Source organism: Mytilus edulis, chromosome 9 (assembly GCF_963676685.1).
Source record: "Mytilus edulis chromosome 9, xbMytEdul2.2, whole genome shotgun sequence".
Lineage (NCBI taxonomy): Eukaryota > Metazoa > Mollusca > Bivalvia > Mytilida > Mytilidae > Mytilus > Mytilus edulis.
Window position 1 is genome coordinate 27,181,944 of NC_092352.1, and position 19,825 is coordinate 27,201,768.

Genomic DNA, 19,825 nt, shown 5'->3' on the forward strand with positions numbered 1-19,825 from the left:
GAACCGATTAATTACGAATGTAACAATAATTAGTGAGTCAACGGTTACATTGCGTTATTGTTACACTTCAGTCATGTGTACGCTGGGACTAGTAATATATGTATTAAAATAAAACTTGAAAACTTTTATTTGAATTTTACAAATTTGCATAAAAATTTTGGTAGCATGTTTTAGTCCGACAAATCTTGGTTAAACCAAGCAGCCATGTCAAACGAGTGATGCAGCAATATGCACGTCTGTATTTCATACTGTACAATTCCATTCTGTATTATACCTTTTTTTGAAGTTAAAGAAACTTTCAATGTCTGTCATGCTTCAGCTGAAAAATATTTTTTTACTCCTGCGATCAAGGATTTGTATATTAAATATCCTTGATGCGATGTTTATATTTTCGTCCAATTTTTTGTTGGAAGCAAATGTGAGGTTGTTATATGATTTCATTATCGTCCATTACTGAGTTTATCTTCATCTCCGATTTCCATATTAGCATAGCTTAAAAATCCAATAAAAAATACAAGTGAAAGCAATTGATGTTAACATCTGCCGACATGTTGAAACTGGTGGAATCAGATCGGTGTTTTCATTTTCAGAGTCTAGGTATTTTGTGATAGTAATTTCATTCTTATTGAAAAACGAAAAAACACAACTATAGAAGATTTTAGTTTAATAAATCTAGAGTACATTGAGGTGCATTAATGTAACAATAACGCGGCAATGTAATCGTAGACTCAATTATTATTGTTACATTCGTAATCAGATCCTATCCCAACCCTGTATTCCGGCAATTAGTCTCCAATGAACCATTAATATTTTTATTATTGTTACATTTCCATGTAATCGTAGCCAGTGCCAACACAATTTGGGATCCGTTATAAGGGCCCCGTTATAAGCTAGGGCTTACAAATAATTGAACAAAAAACGCCGTTTGATTAACATTTTATTTATTATTAGAACTTGCTTCATCGGGTATTAAATGACCAACAGTAGAGAATAACAAATCTTTTTTCTCGATTTCTTCTTTCACCTTTTCAATTTGCTCTCTTACTGGTCTCATTTGGATTTCATATTTTTCCTGTTTCTGCTGAAGACACTGTTTAGCCACTTTACCACCGAGACAAGAGTGTAGTAATTTCTTGTCGTGTTCGGTGTTTTCAATATGTTTTTCTACTATGATATGCAATGCTTTTTCCTGTGGCATCTTTAAAATAGAATCCAATGGACCACGTCGGAACCGGTTCATAGCGGTGACGACTTTTGCAGCATTCTTGAATTTGTTCAATGTTTTGACGGCATTGCTGAATTTTTTGCCGCCAATAGCAGGTCTTTGGTTTGGTTTTACATCGAGAGCAGAACCTGTTAAATCATTTCAAAGTTCAAATTGTTTGATTGAAAAAAAAATTGCAAGATGTTTAACAATTAAAACAACATATAAGGATACTACAATAATTCAACAATATAATTATATTCTAGTACCTTAATCTACATTAGTGAAAACTTGATGATAAACATCTAGTACATGCATACATTAATTTATCTTCGATCCTGTATTATATATTGGAGTTTAATGAATATGCAATGATAACAATATAAATAATGAGTTGAAAAAAACGAATAACAAAATATTTAGAATTACTAAAATTCAATTTAAAGTCAATAAAAAAAAACATGTATATACGATAAAAGACTCCTACTTCAAGACCTTTCATTTCATTTTTTTTTCAGTTTAAGCATGTTAAGATACTCCTGTACTTGAATTTCACAGCATGTACTCCTAAGGACCTCTCAATTAAAAAGCTTTTTTAACTTCTTTTAAATGTTTCAGATTTGATGTATTCACAAGTGACCATCTTGTTTTTACATTAGCACCAATGCCCACAACTTTAAATAAACGTGGTCAAAGTACATGTATGCCCAAAATACTTTGGGTTTACATCGTGTGTATTGTGCATTTACCTTCAGTTATTGTCATTAATTGCTCACTAAGCTTTTTGCCAACAGGTCCAGCTACACCTGTAAATGCTGCTGCTGAATCAACTGGTATCTGTGGAATTTTAGTGAGGTCAACTGAACTAGTACCAGTGCTGTAAAAGATAGACAATATTATAGACTACTATATAGTAATTATTTTAGTCTTAGATGAATGATACAAGTGGTTATTGGCTTTTCTTTCCGTAACTGTGAGTACTCTCAGTTCTGTACTGTGTTTCTTTTGTGTTTTTGGTAGTTGTTTAAATTTGTATCAATCTTTTGATTTAAATCCTCAAAGTAGTACTGCAACTGACATCGAAAAAGACGCTTAGTTAACGAGTTTAATGGTCCGGAATAACACACGGCTGCAAATTGTTTTAAATGATAGAATAATATCTATATTTTAATTTCCGTCGGGTCGTAAAAAGTTTCTATGGTCACATTTTTGTATTTTATCCCTTTAATGGGGGTACCCCTCAATTTAAGGTTTTGGGTAGTTACCTTAAAATCCAAAAATATATTTTTTGGTTAAATTTCCCGCTATTTTCATAAATATTTTCTATGCACATATCATCAAGGATCATCGGAATGATGAAGACATAAATATTATACCATCTCCAAGTAAAACTTTCAAACTTAAAGTTGGCTGTTTTTTAGATAGAAATTTAACGCGTTTTTCTTTGAAAACGAGAAAACATATGATTCAAAAACAGTATTTGACATTTGAGAGGACACAACATATTATTGCGATACTGCATGCAAATTGTGTTGGGCAAGTTCCAAACAATTTTGTCAAAAACTCAAAAATAAAAACATCATTTGTACCTTTTTTAATTACGGAAATTTCCTATCCGTCAATCAGCTCCACCATTTATTTTTTCATTCACAATCAATTTGATAGTTTCGATGTGATTATGTAGATTTTGTAGGAGAAGTTAATTTATTTTTGAGTGATTTGAATATATATAGTAGTTCTTTCGTGTATTTTCTGTAAATAAGTTATATTTTTGTTAATAAAATTTTGACTTTATATAAAAGTTAACCAAATCCTTCGGATAAGAGGTTTTTCCGGATAATGACTATAGTTGACATTGTGTGAAAATACATTGTATACATGTCAATGTTTAACCTCAGAGCAATTAATATGCATGCAAGTGGTCGGGGGAAAAGTACTATTGAAGTTTCGCAGAGATTTGGTGTGTGACAAGGTAATGCTAAAACCAACTTCTCTTGATATTCTGCTTTCCGTGGGCGAATCATCAGTGATGTTATGAGACTTGCACCAGAAGGCAACATTGGTGCGTCTTTAAATTACATTGATTGATTGATTGCTGGTTGCTTAAAGTCCAGTGGCAAATATTTCATGCATGTTCAGGACGAGAACAAGCTAACAATAAAATCAATAGGTAGGTTTTGTCATAATAGAGGCCATTCGGGATGATGATCTGGAAAATTTAGACTGCCACTGGAAAATGATGGGATATTGGATTGGGACAGAAATTTTCCATTGCAACATGCCATCTACGGACCCCTTAAAGAGTTGATGCAAAGGTTTTTAACGTGCAAAGAACGTGACTTTCCTTTTACACGAGGCAGCGGATTTAACGTCCCCATTCTGACCGGACGTGACTGCGAACTTGATACATCCCGCACAGCCAAACGGACTCCCAACTTCGTTTTACTGCCGGTCGGGGGAAGACCAAGTGACCATATTTCGTTTCCCCAGTCACCCTTGGGGAACTTTAAATTAGAAACAACAGAAATCCATATATGTGATCAAACTGATCGACATGTAACCTCACAACCTGACACTTTTATACGATCTCGCGCTCAGTTTCTTCCTTGTAGTTTGGATATGAAAACAGGGTGTTTGTGTAAAAGAAAAACCTTTAAAAAAAACAGAAAACTACGCAAAACTGAGTCCTCTAAACGTGTTAACAGTCTTTTAAGTTGTGCTTATTAATGTGAGTAATTATTTATCCATGCATAACCAAGTACTTATTGAAGTCAACACCTGTGCAATTAAGTAAAACAGTCACTGAAAAATAGAATTTGAACTTGCTGTCAGTTCATTAATAACGATTGTTAGTGATGTGATTTGTTTTTCCATAAGAAAAAGCCTTTCTCATGTAGCACATCCTCTATATATACCGATCAATTTTACCCAAGATTGTCTCTGATGCTTACCAAACTGCCAAACTCCAGAACTAACTAGATATTGTGACACCTTACAATTCAGACACAGTGGGACCAAGGGATATGAATTATAGAGTTTAGCTCTGAACTCAATTTAGGGAATGCCATATCTGCTGCCGGAAAATTGAAGTCTATACTTTAAAAGAAAAACAATTACTTTATCCTGCCACCAGTGGTCTTATGAGCTATGTCCTCGTTTTGGTATTTCTATGGAAATGATGCCCGCATAACTTGTTAATAGATATAGGAAGATGTGGTATGAGTGCCAATGATACAACACACCAAGTCACAATTTATAAAAGTAAACCATTATAGGTCATGGTCCGGTCTTCAACACAGAGCCTAGGCTCAAAAGTTCATTTGATAGTTTATCGATGAAAAACAACACAAAGGCGCTTCTGAACCGTATATTGTCCCTAAAGATAACAAAAATTCGTAAATGTATGGCTATTACAAAATCAATCGTTTCTATAGCAACATTCGCCCCTTTACATTTGGGACTGGCAGTGCAGATACATCATGCATATGCATATGGGAATATGGGTCACGAACATTGATCGAAACTTTGTACTCACATTTCTTTTGTGTTTCCTATGCAAAGGGAAGACTATATCTGACGAGTTTGACCAAATCATGACGGTATTTACGCTCCAGATAGCATTTGTACTAAAAAAAACTGTATTTGCTTTGAACAAACGATGTCCTGCGCCGAACTTGTTCTTATAAAAAAAGGAAGTGTCTTGTATGCTAATACGCGTACTGAATCCGCATATGATGACTAAGAGATTGATTCATGTCCCTATTTTATGAATACTTGAGCTATTGTGTGTCGCTTTTAAAAGTTATATAAGGATCATGACTGAATTTGAATTACAACATTAGAAAATTGGCATTGCATTGTATAATTTTTCATCCTTCCCTTAAAAAATCAATGAGTTAACTTTTTTACCAGGATTATCCTACTAAAAAAATGTTCATGCACCAAACTGACTTTGTTTTACACTCAATTTTTTTTTAAACCTCGCATTCGCCTCGAGTGACTATAGTATATTTTGTGTTATTACTGCTCTGTCCAGACTTTGCAAATACACAATATGTATTTATCTATAACTAGATACTAATTTTCACAAAATACAAAACCTTTAAGATGCAAAATTAAATACACTGTTTCAGCGCTTGAATTTTGTTTTTTTCAAAGATAGAAAAAATATTGAAATAATTTGATAAAGTGGTGTTTTATACTTTAGAAAATAATTCTGTAATATACTATAGTGAAAAACTATACACAATATGAAAGTTTATGGATGTGAAAAGGTCAAGGCCACTTTTTCTTTTGCTATGTCTTAAATGGAAAAAAATCAGAAGGTTCCAAATCAACGCCATTTTGTAATGGCAGCTCTTCATATAATTAGTCAAATTTGTCGTTTTAACATCGTTTATAGCATATGCTTATGATTGAATCGTTTTTGTAGCATTCTATTGAATAAATATCAGAATATTTCTCCTTTTTGTTCTTGTGTTTGAAATATTGATATTTTTAGGTCTGACCTTTGACCTCAATTTCACAAAATTGTGACCACTCTGGATTTTTACGACCCAATTTTTCTTATTGTACACGTTGTTCTCTTTCCATCGATATATAATTTAGGTGTGTGTTCTTCCGGACCATTAAAGTTTTAAAAAATGAACTCTGGTTGCAGTACTAAAGGCTTCTCAATTAATTTTTAAAGTGGCCGGGTCTTATGTTTTGCTGTTACGCCATTGTCCCAAATTGAACGGTTCCACCCCGCTACTTTCTGTATGTGCCTGTTCCAAAGTCTTTTATTCAATAACTGCAGTTTGTTTGCTGTACATTGATATCATATTTGTAACATGAATGGTTATTTTTCCTTTGATATTCGAATGAGTTAATATAGTATGGGATTTTCTCATTGTTGAAGGCAGCACGAGTACGACAACACATAGTTTCTAACTTGCTAACTGGTGAAGCGTTGTCTCTTTGGCAATCATGTTGCATCTTCATTTTTGTATAATTTACTTATTCTGACTAATGATGGTAATGCATAAAACAGTGCTGAATTATATTTGAAATTCGACCCAACAAAACTTTCTCTCTGGCTGCAAAGCTGACTGATATGTCACTTTTAGACGTAAGGAATGCGATCGGGGCCTTTTAGAGCTTTGATGTGGTATGTGCTTTGCACATTGCCGAAGGCCGTTCGGTTACCTACAGTTGATAATTTCTGTGTCATTGTGTCTCTTGTGGAGAGTTGGCTCATTGGCAATCCATCATACAACATCTTCTTTTATATATATACGATAATGCATGCTTTATTCATTCAAACCTTTTTCATAAAATGAACCATACGGATTTCTTTTCTACGCTTATTGAAACATGTCCTTGTAATTTTCGAAAGCTAGCCAAAAAGATACACCAAAGCATGTAGTTTACTGGTTTAGAGATAGATATTGATATCTTTTATTACAGCATCTAACATTTCTGAAGCATAAAAGCAAAATCTTTTCAATGACATTATCAAAGGTTAAAAGATCAATTAGTCAGTAGTCCTTTCTGCCATAACTTAAGAAAATGATTCTAACATATAGAATGCATGTAAGTCATATCAATTACTATGCAATTAAAGTAACATACAATACTAATATTACTTACCCGTGAACCGCCGCAACAGCTGATAAAACATCCTTAACACGTGACAATCTAACTTTATTTTTGTGTTGGTCACAGTTGAAACCATGTTCAGCAGATGGATCAATTTCAACATGGTTTTCAGTAACTTAAAAGAAATAAATGTATGAATATATATTTCGTCAAGTAACTGATAACTTCTATCAAATTTAGGTAGGCACTTAAAGTTAACCATCGAGGGACGTTAACTACCGAGGGTAGTAATGAATATTCATCTTTACCGGATGATTGACAGCGATGTAAATAAAAACATGAGAGTGATTACCGTGTGTCAACGTCATATCAAATTAATTCAATTTAATTGTTAGAAATACTGTTTTCTGCTGAAAATTAAAAAATAAATAAAATTGAATGGAATGGAATGGAATTGAGCTATGTACAATACAGTAAATATTAGCAATTAGAATTAGACGGTAGACAAGCATATTTTGCCTATTGATTCTTTTTTGCATGCCTATTTGGTTATATTATAATGCACTAATTGTTTTGATACTGTTTAATGTTTAAATAAGACCCATATGTGAACCATTTATGCACTTTTAATATAAAGATCAGATTCACACAGGATCATACAGTTCGAGCTAACTATTTTATGTACGAGAGCTATTACTAATGTAACGGGGATGCTGAGATAATCTCCCTTTGCTAGAATATGGGATGACGCAAAATGAACCATATCACTGTGCAAGAACGGAATAGCAAAGTGAATATATAAATTAAACTGTATTGGGATGATTTGGTAAACGTTTATCCAACTTACTGGATATTTTATGAAAGATTTTGCCATTTGTATAGAGGAATTATACCTTTTCAAATAAACTTGGGAGAATAATACACTAATTACAGAATTTTTAGCAATTTAAACGAACTACCTACCTACCTAGTCCTTATTATGCCCGGGGGCACATAGGGCAAGGACTAGTTCTTTCCACTCATCTCTGTTCTGTGCTTTCTTTTCTATTACACCCCAGCTGATTCCATGTTCTTTCATTTCAGCTTCAACTGTTCTTCTCCAAGTTGTTTTGGGGCGTCCTTTCTTCCTTTTCCCCTCAGGTGTCCATCTTAGGGCTACTCTGGTCAAGTCCTCTGCTGGTCTTCTAAGAACATGGCCAATCCATCTCCATCTTTTCTGCTTCAATAAAGTCTCCATGTTGTTGGATCCTGTTGTTTCATGGAGGTCTTTGTTGGTAATCTTACGCGGCCAGAATATCCTTAAGATCTTTCTAAGGCAACCATTGTGAAAACTGGAGAGCTTGTTGATGTCTTTTTCTGTCATTCTCCAGCATTCCGCCCCATATAGCAGCACTGCTAGTACACAACTGTTATATAATCTTATTTTGGTGTTCTTACTGATTTTGCTTGTCTTCCAGATGTGTCTTAGTTTTAAAAATGCAGTTCTTGCTTTTCCTATTCTGGCTCTGATGTCTTTGTCTGCTCCTCCTTCAGATGTTACTATGCTGCCCAAGTAGGTGAAAGATGAAGTGCAGTCTAGGGGTGTTCCATTTAAATCTATTAAAGGAGGCTCTGTGGTATTAAGAGGCATGACTTCTGATTTCTTGATGTTGATGTTTAATCCAATCAAACTTGCATTCTTTTGTAACTTAGTGGTTTTGTCTTGCATGTGTGTTTCTAAATGCGACAATAAGGCCAGATCGTCTGCATAGTCCAGATCTTCTAGGTAGTTAAAAAGAGTCCACCTAATGCCTGTGTTGTTGCTGTTACTGATGGTGGAATTCATTACCCAATCGACAACTATAATGAATAGAAGGGAAGACATAACACAGCCTTGTCTAACTCCAGATTTTACTAGAAAGCTGATGTCTGATGAAGTTCCCACAGTGCATCTGAATTCTGTATAGAACATTTTGATAAGTTGTACTATTTTTGCTGGTATTCCATAGCATCGTAAAATCTTCCATAAGCTTTCTCTGTGTATGCTGTCAAAGGCTTTTTCAAAGTCTATAAAGTTGATTATTAATTGTCTCTGCCATTCGGTGCACTGTTCAATGATGTTTCGTAGCACAAATATGTGGTCACAACAACTCCTTCCTTTTCTAAAGCCTGCCTGTTCTTTTCTGAGTTTGTTATCAATTGCTGTTTTAATTCTGTCTATTAAGATTTTGGTGAAAATTTTGCTTGGGATTGGTAATAAGGTGATTCCTCTCCAGTTGTTGCAGTTTGTGAGATCACCTTTCTTAGCCAGTCTTATGATGTTACCTTCTGACCAGTTTTTCGGTATCTTGATATTTTGCCAAATCTTTTTGAATGGTGTATGAAGAATGTTTGCTGTTAAGGTTGGATCTGATTTAAATAGTTCTGCTGATAGTTTATCGTTTCCTGGAGCTTTATTGTTTTTAAGACTCTTTACTGCTTTGATAATTTCCGATCTTGATGGAATTTCTATATTTACTTCAAGGTCGTGCTCTGCTATGGGTATGTTTGCTGTTGTTTCTGGTTCTGGCCTATTTAATACTTCTTTGAAGTGCTCATTCCATCTATTCTCTTGTTCTCTTTCAGATGTTATTAGATTACCCTGTTTGTCTTTTACTGGCATGTTGGTGTTTCTTTTTTGACCACAAAGTTTCTTCGTAATTTGGTAAAGGTCGCCCATTCTTTGCTCAGACGCAGCTTTTTCAGCCTCTAGAGCCAATCCCTCGATGAAATCTTTCTTATCTTTTCTGGTGGCTTTCTTAACGTCCTTGTTACAGTTGGAGTATTGACCCATTAGTCTATCTTTTAGTCTATCAGAGTAAGTGTTGCAGATCCTTTTCTTTAGCTCTTTCCTGTTGTCAATCAGCGACCATGTCTCTTGTTTGATCCATTCTTTGTGCTTTTGGCGTTTGAAACCCAATATTTTTTCACTGGTCTTTTTAAACAGATCTTCCACTTCTTGCCATTGTTCATCTACTGTTTCACTTTCTTCAGTGTTGTTACTTTTTAGTTGTTCTAAGAGTTGAAAGCGATTCTTCAGTTCTAATTTGAAGTCATGGTTGGTTTTCATGTGTCTGAGTTTCCCTGTGTCGAATCTCTGTACACTGCAAGGTTCTGATGCTCTCATTAGTTTGAGTTTGATGTTTGCTGTGACAAGATGATGGTCACTTCCAACATCAGCGCCTCGCCTTACTCTCACATCCTGTAAGGATCTCCTCCATTTGCCATTAATTGCTATGTGGTCGATCTGGTTTTTATCTCTGCCTCCAGGTGATACCCAGGTCAGCTTATGGACATCCTTGTGTCGGAACAATGTTCCACCTATAACAAGATTGTTCAGTCCACAGAAGTCTACTAGATGTTCTCCATTTTCGTTCATGATCCCACAGCCATGTTTTCCCATTATTCTCTCAAAACCACTGTTGTCTTGCCCTACTTTAGCATTAAAATCTCCCATGATGATTGTTAGGTCTTTTTTGGGGATTTTCTCTATCTCAGCTTGAAGCATTTCATAAAATTCTATCTTAATTTCTTTATCAGCTTCATTTGTTGGAGAATAGACTTGGATGATTGATGTCTTTATAGGTTTTGTATTTAGTCTTGCTGTTATTATTCTTTCACTGACTGGATTATACTCAATGAGTGATTTAGAAGATGATTTGTTGAGGATGATGGCAACTCCCCCCTGGTGTTTGTCATCGTTTCTACCAGAATATATGATCGTGTCTCCTGTATTTGTCAAGTTTTTGCCAAACCCTGTCCATCTACATTCACTTATACCTAATATGTGCAGCTTGTTTTCCTTCATTTCTCTTAACACTTGGGCTTGTTTTCCTGCCTCATACATGGTACGGACATTCCAAAAACCCAATTTAAGTTTGGTTCTCGCATTCAGGATACTTTTCATGTGACTAGCTTCCTGCTGGCTTTCACTAGTCCCATTCATATGCGCAGAATTCTGCTGGTATTCTGATGTTACGAGACGAGTTAAATTTTTTCTAATCCTTGTTTCCGTAATCAGATGCTGTTTTATGAGTAGGGGAGATTACCCCCTAGCTCAACCTCCAACCTGGTGGACCAGGGTTATTTGTTTATGGTTTTCCTTCCAAAAGATAGATGCCTTCCTTGGCTTACGAGTCTGATCTACCCGTTGATTTTGATGTTAGAGTTTTCTTCTCTTAGGAAAGTTGCCTTAACCAGGCTGCGACCCTCTCCTGGCCGACTATTTTACCCATAGTTGGGGCAAGGTTAATGAGTGCTAGGGCGTGTCCACATACCAGTGGGCCTACACACTGCATTTCTGGGGCCCTTGCTGCTCCGAGATCCCCAACAGATTCGCCTGATTTATTGCAATCAGTTACCGTGTGCTACCGCGGGGAGGCTACTGCTGAAGTCTTGATAATGTAGAGGCTATGTACTGGCAGGAAAGACTTACTCACTCGGCTTTCTTTTCGCAAAAAATATTGCTAGCCAGCGGCATAAGACATCCAAAGGACAGTCCCATACACTAGACGCATAACATTACCCTGTGATGCACTACCATCACCAACACACAATTTAAACGAACTAATCTTGTCAAATGACAAAATTACATTCAAAGACTATGAATTTGATGTATATTCATTTGACAAGAAATTTAAACGAACTAATCTTGTCAAATGAATATACATCAAATTCATAGTCTTTGAATGTAATTTTGTTGCGTACAATTGTTAAATATTTAATGCGATGAGTGTCATTATAGCCTGAAATGAGATTTTGATTACAACGATTAAGAAAAAATGCAATACTTCAAAATGCGAGTCTTAATTATTGTCGCAATAATAAAAACCTCGCATTAATTTCTGAATTTACAGACATCTGTACCGTCAGCGTACCGTGATCTGTTAAAGGTTTTTTTTAATAGTTAATTCCGGTGTCACTTTGTCTCTTTTAGAGAGTTGTCTCATTGGCAATCATGCTATATCTTCTTTTTTTTTTATATAATAAAACAAAAACCTGAACGACTTTACATTATAAATTAAAATGCATCCTAGTCGTGATGGAGACAGAGTCAAATGAACAAATAGACTAGGTGAAACTGAACGAAAAAAAGAAAGAAAACACCAATTTGATCTGATAGGGGTGAATTCTATTCTTTATTAATTCAAACTCGAGTTTGGTTTGGAACCGTATCTATTGCGATTATTACCCAAGGACAGATATTACATATCTAAACTTCGATGCTCGAATTTGAAGTTACCTATTGAGACGGGTAGATGGGCGGGGATCGCGAGGGAAAATAGAATATGTACATTATGTAATGAGGGAATAGGGGATGAGTTTCATATATTGTTTACCTGTAAAAATGCTGATGTTTCTGCTCTTAGATCAAAGTTTGTACCAAATTACTATGTAATGAATCCAAGCAAGAAGAAATTCACTGGCTTGTTGTCTATATGTAACGTACAAGTTCAAAGGAAATTATCAATTTTCGTGAAGAAAATCATAATATACTTAATCTAATTATACCAATTGTCTTTTAAAATATACTATGTATTTGTGTTTCGTTTGTCCTGTCTCGCTATGTATTATCTTAATATGGTTGTATATATTATTGTCCTCTTGTACACAAGTATGTGTCTGAGGTTATGAATAAAATCTTGAAATCTTGATACGAGAAAAGATTATATTTGCTTCGGCTTTTTCCATTTGCGCCAATCTGCACTTAATTAGCGCCTATTTTTTTATTTCTTTGCGCCAAATTTATTTTCTTCATTTGAACAAATTAACAGGTAAACACAAGTCATGAGGCATATAAGTATGTATAGAATTCATTTATATAATAACACAAATATTCCTTCTGGCCTTTTGCCACCTGCCACTTGCTCACACGTGACCAGGAGGAGGAGGGGGATTGAAAGTAGGATAAGTTTATTGCAAGTGTACATCACACTTGAAGTAGCACTTTATAAAATAAGATTGTAACAGTTTGACATAAAAAGCACATTTGCATATGCACAAATCTTTTTTAACTGAGTATTGCCATGCAACACTTCGGTTGAACTGCAACCTTGTGATATATTCCCTACAATTAAGCATCCCCTTTTTTATCAAAATTTTTATAAGTTAAAGCCTGTTTTTTTCTTTATGGCAATATGAAAGTAAATGTTCGGGTACCAGAAGTGTGATTAAATGATGATACCCATGAGCTCAACATGTGTCTATACACACATTTATCTATATTGTAGCTTTTGTTCATTGAATTGCTGCGTTTGGTTAAACAAGTTTAATTTTATCATCTAAATTTATCAGACCTAACCTTTCGAATCAATTTGGCGCAAATTAAAAAATGTCAATGTGCGCAAATGAAAAAAAATATGCTTTTTCAAAATTGGCGTAATTGTCATACGTACATTCACCGATCACATATTACTGGTTAGATTAAAAAATAATATATTATTTAGATTAAGAAGTACTTTAAGAAATTGATTGATTGTTGTTTGCCATCAGTACAGCCGCAAATATTTCAGACAAGTTCAGGGAGAAAACTAAATAATGAATACAATAGGGAATGTTACTGGTCAAATAAATGTCATCAGTCATTCAGAGTGCAGTATAGATACGAAACTTTGGACTGTCGATTGAAAATAGTTTGTTTTGATAACAACCGCCGGTAGGTATAGACAAATACGGTTGATAGACGGTATATAGGAGCACTAAATTCTAAGTTAACCACCGACAGTAGGTATAAAGAAATACTATTGAAAGACGGTATATAAAGGAGCACTATATTTTACGTTAACCACCGACGGTAGGTATAAAGAAATACTGTTAATAGACGGTATATATATGAGCACTATATTGTATGTTAACCACCGACGGTAGGTAAATTCAGATACTTTTGACAGACGGTATATATGAGCACTCTATACGGACCATATAATACGTTATATTGACCATCGACGGTAGGTATAAATGAAAACTGTTGAGAGACGGTTTATAGGAGCACTTTATTGTATGTTAACCACCGAGAGTATGTATAGACACATAATTTTAATAGACAGCACTATATTTTACGTTAACCACCAACGGTAGGTATAGACAAATACTTTTGATATACGGTATATAGGAGTACTGTATTGCTTGTTAACCACCGATGGTAGGTATAAACAGGTACTGTTGATATACGGTATATAGGAGTACTATATGTCATGTTAACCACCGACGGTAGATATAGACTAAATACTGTTGATAGACAGTATATAGGAGGACTATATTTCATGTTAACCACCGACGATAGGTATAGACAAATACTGTTGATATACGGTATATAGGTGCACTATATTGCATATTAACCACCTATGGTAGGTTTAGAAAAATACTGATAATAGACGGTATATAGATGCACTGTATTATATGTTAACCACCGACGGTAGGTAGAGAAAAATAGTATTGATAGACGGTGTATATGAGTACTGTAATGCTTGTTAACCACCGATGGTAGGTATAGACAGGTACTGTTGATATACGGTATATAGGAGTACTGTATGGCATGTTAACCACCGACGGTAGGTACAGACAAATACTGTTGATAGACGATATATAGGAGTACTGTATGGCATGTTAACCACCAACGGTAGGTATAGACAAATACTGTTGATAGACAGTATATAGGAGGACTATATTGCATGTTAACCACCGACGGTAGGTATAGACAAATACTGTTGATAGACGGTATATAGGAGCACTATATTGTATGTTAACTACCAACAGTAGGTATAGACTAAAACTCTTGATAGACGGTATATAGGAACACTATATTGTATGTTAACCACCGACGGTAGGTATAGACAAATACTTTTGATAGACGGTATATACACATGTAGGGGCACTATATTGTATGTTAACTACCGACAGTAGGTATAGACAAATACTGTTGATAGACGGTATATAGGAGCACTATATTGTATGTTAACTACCAACAGTAGGTAAAGACTAAAACTCTAGATAGACGGTATATGTAATAGCACTATATCGTATGTTAATCACCGACGGTAGGTATAGACAAATACTGGTGATAGACGGTATATAGGAGCACTATATTGTATGTTAACTACCGACAGTAGGTATAGACAAATACTGGTGATAGACGGTATATAGGAGCACTATATTGTATGTTAACCACCGACGGTAGGTATAGACACATACTGCTGATAGACGGTATATAATAGCACTATATTGTATGTTAACCACCGACGGTAGGTATAGACAAATACTGTTGATAGACAGTATAAAGGTGCACTATATTGTATGTTACCTTCCGACAGTAGGTATAGACAAATACTGTTGATAGACGGTATATAGGAACAAAATATTGTATGTTAACTACCGACAGTTTGTATATACAAATACTGGTGATAGCCTGTATATAGGAGCACTATATTGTATGTTAACTACCGACAGTAGGTATAGACTAAAACTCTTGATAGACGGTATAAAGGAGCACTATATTGTGTGTTAACCACCGACGGTAGGTATAGACAAATACTGTTGATAGACTGTATATAGGAGCACTATATTGTATGTTAACTACCGACAGTAGGTATAGACAAATACTGTTGATAGACGGTTTATAGGAGCACTATATTGTATGTTAACTACCAACAGTAGGTATAGACTAAAACTCTTGATAGACGGTATATATAATAGCACTATATCGTATGTTGATCACCGACGGTAGGTATAGACAAATACTGTTGATAGACGGTATATAGGAGCACTATATTGTATGTTAACTACCGACAGTAGGTTTAGACAAATACTGGTGATAGACGGTATATAGGAGCACTATATTGTATGTTAACTACCGACAGTAGGTATAGACAAATACTGTTGATAGACTGTATATAGGAGCACTATATTGTATCATTGTAACTACCGACGGTAGGTATAGACAAATACTGTTGATAGACGGTATATAGGAGCATTATATTGTATGTTAACTACCGACAGTAGGTATAGACAAATACTGTTGATAGACTGTATATAGGAGCACTATATTGTATGATGTTAACTACCGACGGTAGGTATAGACAAATACTGGTGATAGACGGTATATAGGAGCACTATATTGTATGTTAACTACCTACAGTAAGTATAGACAAATACTATTGATAGACGGTATATAGGAGCACTATATTGTATGTTAAATACAGACAGTAGGTATAGACACATACTGTTGATAGACGGTATATAGGATCACTATATTGTATGTTAACTACCGACAGTAGGTATAGACAAATACTGTTGATAGACGTTATATAGGAGCACTATATTGTATGTTAACCACCGACGGTATGTATAGACAAATACTGTTGATATACGGTGAATAGGAGTACTGTATTGCATGTTAACCACCGACAGTAGGTATAGATAAATACTTTTGGTAGACGGTATATAGGAGCACTATATCGCATGTTAACTACCGACGGTAGGTTTAGAAAAAAAACAATAATAGACGGTATATAGGAGCATTTTATTGCATGTTAATCACCGACGGTAGGTATAGATAAATTATGTTGATAGACGGTATATAGGAGCACTATTTTGCATGTTAATCACCGACGGTAGGTATAGACAACTGTCAATAGACTGTGTAATGGAGCACTTTATTGTATGTTAACCACCGACGGTAGGTACAGACAAATACTGTTGATATACGGTGTATATGAGCACTATACTGTATGTTAACTACCGACAGTAGGTATAGACAAATACTGTTGATAGACGGTATATGGGAGCTCTATATTGTATTTTAACTACCGACGGTAGGTATAGACACATACTGTTGATAGACGGTATATAGGAGCACTATATTGAATGTTAACTACCGACAGTAGGTATTAGACAAATACAGTTGATAGACGGTATATAGGAGCACTATATTGTATGTTAACTACCGACAGTAGGTATAGAGAAATACTGTCGATATACGGTGAATAGGAGTACTGTATTGCATGTTAACCACCGACAGTAGGTATAGATAAATACTTTTGGTAGACGGTATATAGGAGCACTATATCGCATGTTAACTACCGACGGTAGGTTTAGAAAAAAAAATAATAGACGGTATATAGGAGCATTTTATTGCATGTTAATCACCGACGGTAGGTATAGATAAATATTGTTGATAGACGGTATATAGGAGCACTATATTGCATGTTAATCACCGAAGGTAGGTATAGGCAACTGTCAATAGACTGTGTAATGGAGCACTGTATTGTATGTTAACCACCGACGGTAGGTACAGACAAATACTGTTGATATACGGTGTATAGGAGCACTATACTGTATGTTAACTACCGACAGTAGGTATAGACAAATACTGTTGATAGACGGTATATAGGAGCTCTATATTGTATGTTAACTACCGACGGTAGGTATAGACACATACTGTTGATAGACGGTATATAGGAGCACTATATTTTATGTTAACTACCGACAGTAGGTATAGACAAATACTGTTGATAGACGGTATATACACATGTAGGAGCACTATACTGTATGTTAACTATCGACAGTAGGTATAGACAAATACTGTTGATAGACGGTATATAGGAGCACTATATTGTATGTTAACTACCAACAGTAGGTAAAGACTAAAACTTTTGATAGACGGTATTTGTAATAGCAGTATATCGTATGTTAATCACCGACGGTAGGTATAGACAAATACTGTTGATAGACGGTATATAGGAGCACTATACTGTATGTTAACTACCTACAGTGTAGGTATAGACAAATACTGTTGATAGACGGTATATAGAAGCACTATATTGTATGTTAACCACCGACAGTAGGTATAGACAAATACTGTTGATAGACGGTATATAGAAGCACTATATTGTATGTTAACCACCGACGGTAGGTATAGACAAATACTGTTGATAGACGGTATATAGGAGCACTATACTGTATGTTAACTACCTACAGTGTAGGTATAGACAAATACTGTTGATAGACGGTATATAGAAGCACTATATTGTATGTTAACCACCGACAGTAGGTATAGACAAATACTGTTGATAGACGGTATATAGAAGCACTATATTGTATGTTAACCACCGACGGTAGGTATAGACAAATACTGTTGATAGACGGTATATAGGAGCACTATATTGTATGTTAACCACCGACGGTAGCTATATATATAGGTATAGACAAATACTGTTGATATACGGTGAATAGGAGTACTGTATTGCATGTTAACCACCGACGGTAGATATGGATAAATACTGTTGGTAGACGGAATATAGGAGCACTATATCGCATGTTAACTACCGACGGTAGGTTTAGAAAAAAATAAATAATAGACGGTATATAGGAGCATTTTATTGCATGTTAATCACCGACGGTAGGTATAGATAAATTATGTTGATAGACGGTATATAGGAGCACTATATTGCATGTTAATCACCGACGGTAGGTATAGACAACTGTCAATAGACTGTGTAATGGAGCACTGTATTGTATGTTAACCACCGACGGTACGTACAGACAAATACTGTTGATATACGGTGTATAGGAGCACTATACTGTATGTTAACTACCGACAGTAGGTATAGACAAATACTGGTGATAGACGGTATATGGGAGCTCTATATTGTATGTTAACTACCGACGGTAGGTATAGACACATACTGTTGATAGACGGTATATAGGAGCACTATATTGTATGTTAACTACCGACAGTAAGTATTAGACAAATACAGTTGATAGACGGTATATAGGAGCACTATATTGTATGTTAACTACCGACAGTAGGTATAGAGAAATACTGTTGATATACGGTGAATAGGAGTACTGTATTGCATGTTAACCACCGACAGTAGGTATAGATAAATACTTTTGGTAGACGGTATATAGGAGCACTATATCGCATGTTAACTACCGACGGTAGGTTTAGAAAAAAAAATAATAGACGGTATATAGGAGCATTTTATTGCATGTTAATCACCGACGGTAGGTATAGATAAATTCTGTTGATAGACGGTATATAGGAGCACTATATTGCATGTTAATCACCGACGGTAGGTATAGGCAACTGTCAATAGACTGTGTAATGAAGCACTGTATTGTATGTTAACCACCGACGGTAGGTATAGACACATACTGTTGATAGACGGTATATAGGAGCACTATATTGTATGTTAACTACCGACAGTAGGTATAGACAAATACTGTTGATAGACGGTATATACACATGTAGGAGCACTATACTGTATGTTAACTACCGACAGTAGGTATAGACAAATACTGTTGATAGACGGTATATAGGAGCACTATATTGTATGTTAACTACCAACAGTAGGTAAAGACTAAAACTTTTGATAGACGGTATTTGTAATAGCAGTATATCGTATGTTAATCACCGACGGTAGGTATAGACAAATACTGTTGATAGACGGTATATAGGAGCACTATACTGTATGTAAACTACCTACAGTAGGTATAGACAAATACTGTTGATAGACGGTATATAGGAGCACTATATTGTATGTTAACCACCGACAGTAGGTATAGACACATACTGTTGATAGACGGTATATAGGAGCACTATATTGTATGTTAACTGCCGACAGTAGGTATAGACAAATACAATTGATAGACGGTATATAGGAGCACTATATTGTATGTTAACCACCGACGGTAGGTATAGACAAATACTGTTGATATACGGTGAATAGGAGTACTGTATTGCATGTTAACCACCGACGGTAGATATGGATAAATACTGTTGGTAGACGGAATATAGGAGCACTATATCGCATGTTAACTACCGACGGTAGGTTTAGAAAAAAAATAATAGACGGTATATAGGAGCATTTTATTGCATGTTAATCACCGACGGTAGGTATAGATAAATTATGTTGATAGACGGTATATAGGAGCACTATATTGCATGTTAATCACCGACGGTAGGTATAGACAACTGTCAATAGACTGTGTAATGGAGCACTGTATTGTATGTTAACCACCGAC

At 35.2% G+C, this 19,825-nt stretch overlaps 1 protein-coding gene across 1 annotated transcript in view; it reads right to left on the bottom strand.

The window, feature by feature from the left end:
- Positions 1-924: 924 nt before the first annotated feature.
- Positions 925-19,825, bottom strand: part of LOC139489892 (testis-specific serine/threonine-protein kinase 1-like) — a 58,930-nt gene continuing 40,029 nt past the window's right edge. The window contains exons 6-8 of the mRNA XM_071276738.1: positions 6,836-6,959; positions 1,932-2,081; positions 925-1,361 (exon numbers count right to left, since the gene is read on the bottom strand). Of these exons, the coding sequence (XP_071132839.1) occupies positions 938-1,361; positions 1,932-2,081; positions 6,836-6,959 (698 nt within the window). The 3' untranslated portion in view covers positions 925-937. The remainder of the gene's footprint in view (positions 1,362-1,931; positions 2,082-6,835; positions 6,960-19,825) is intronic.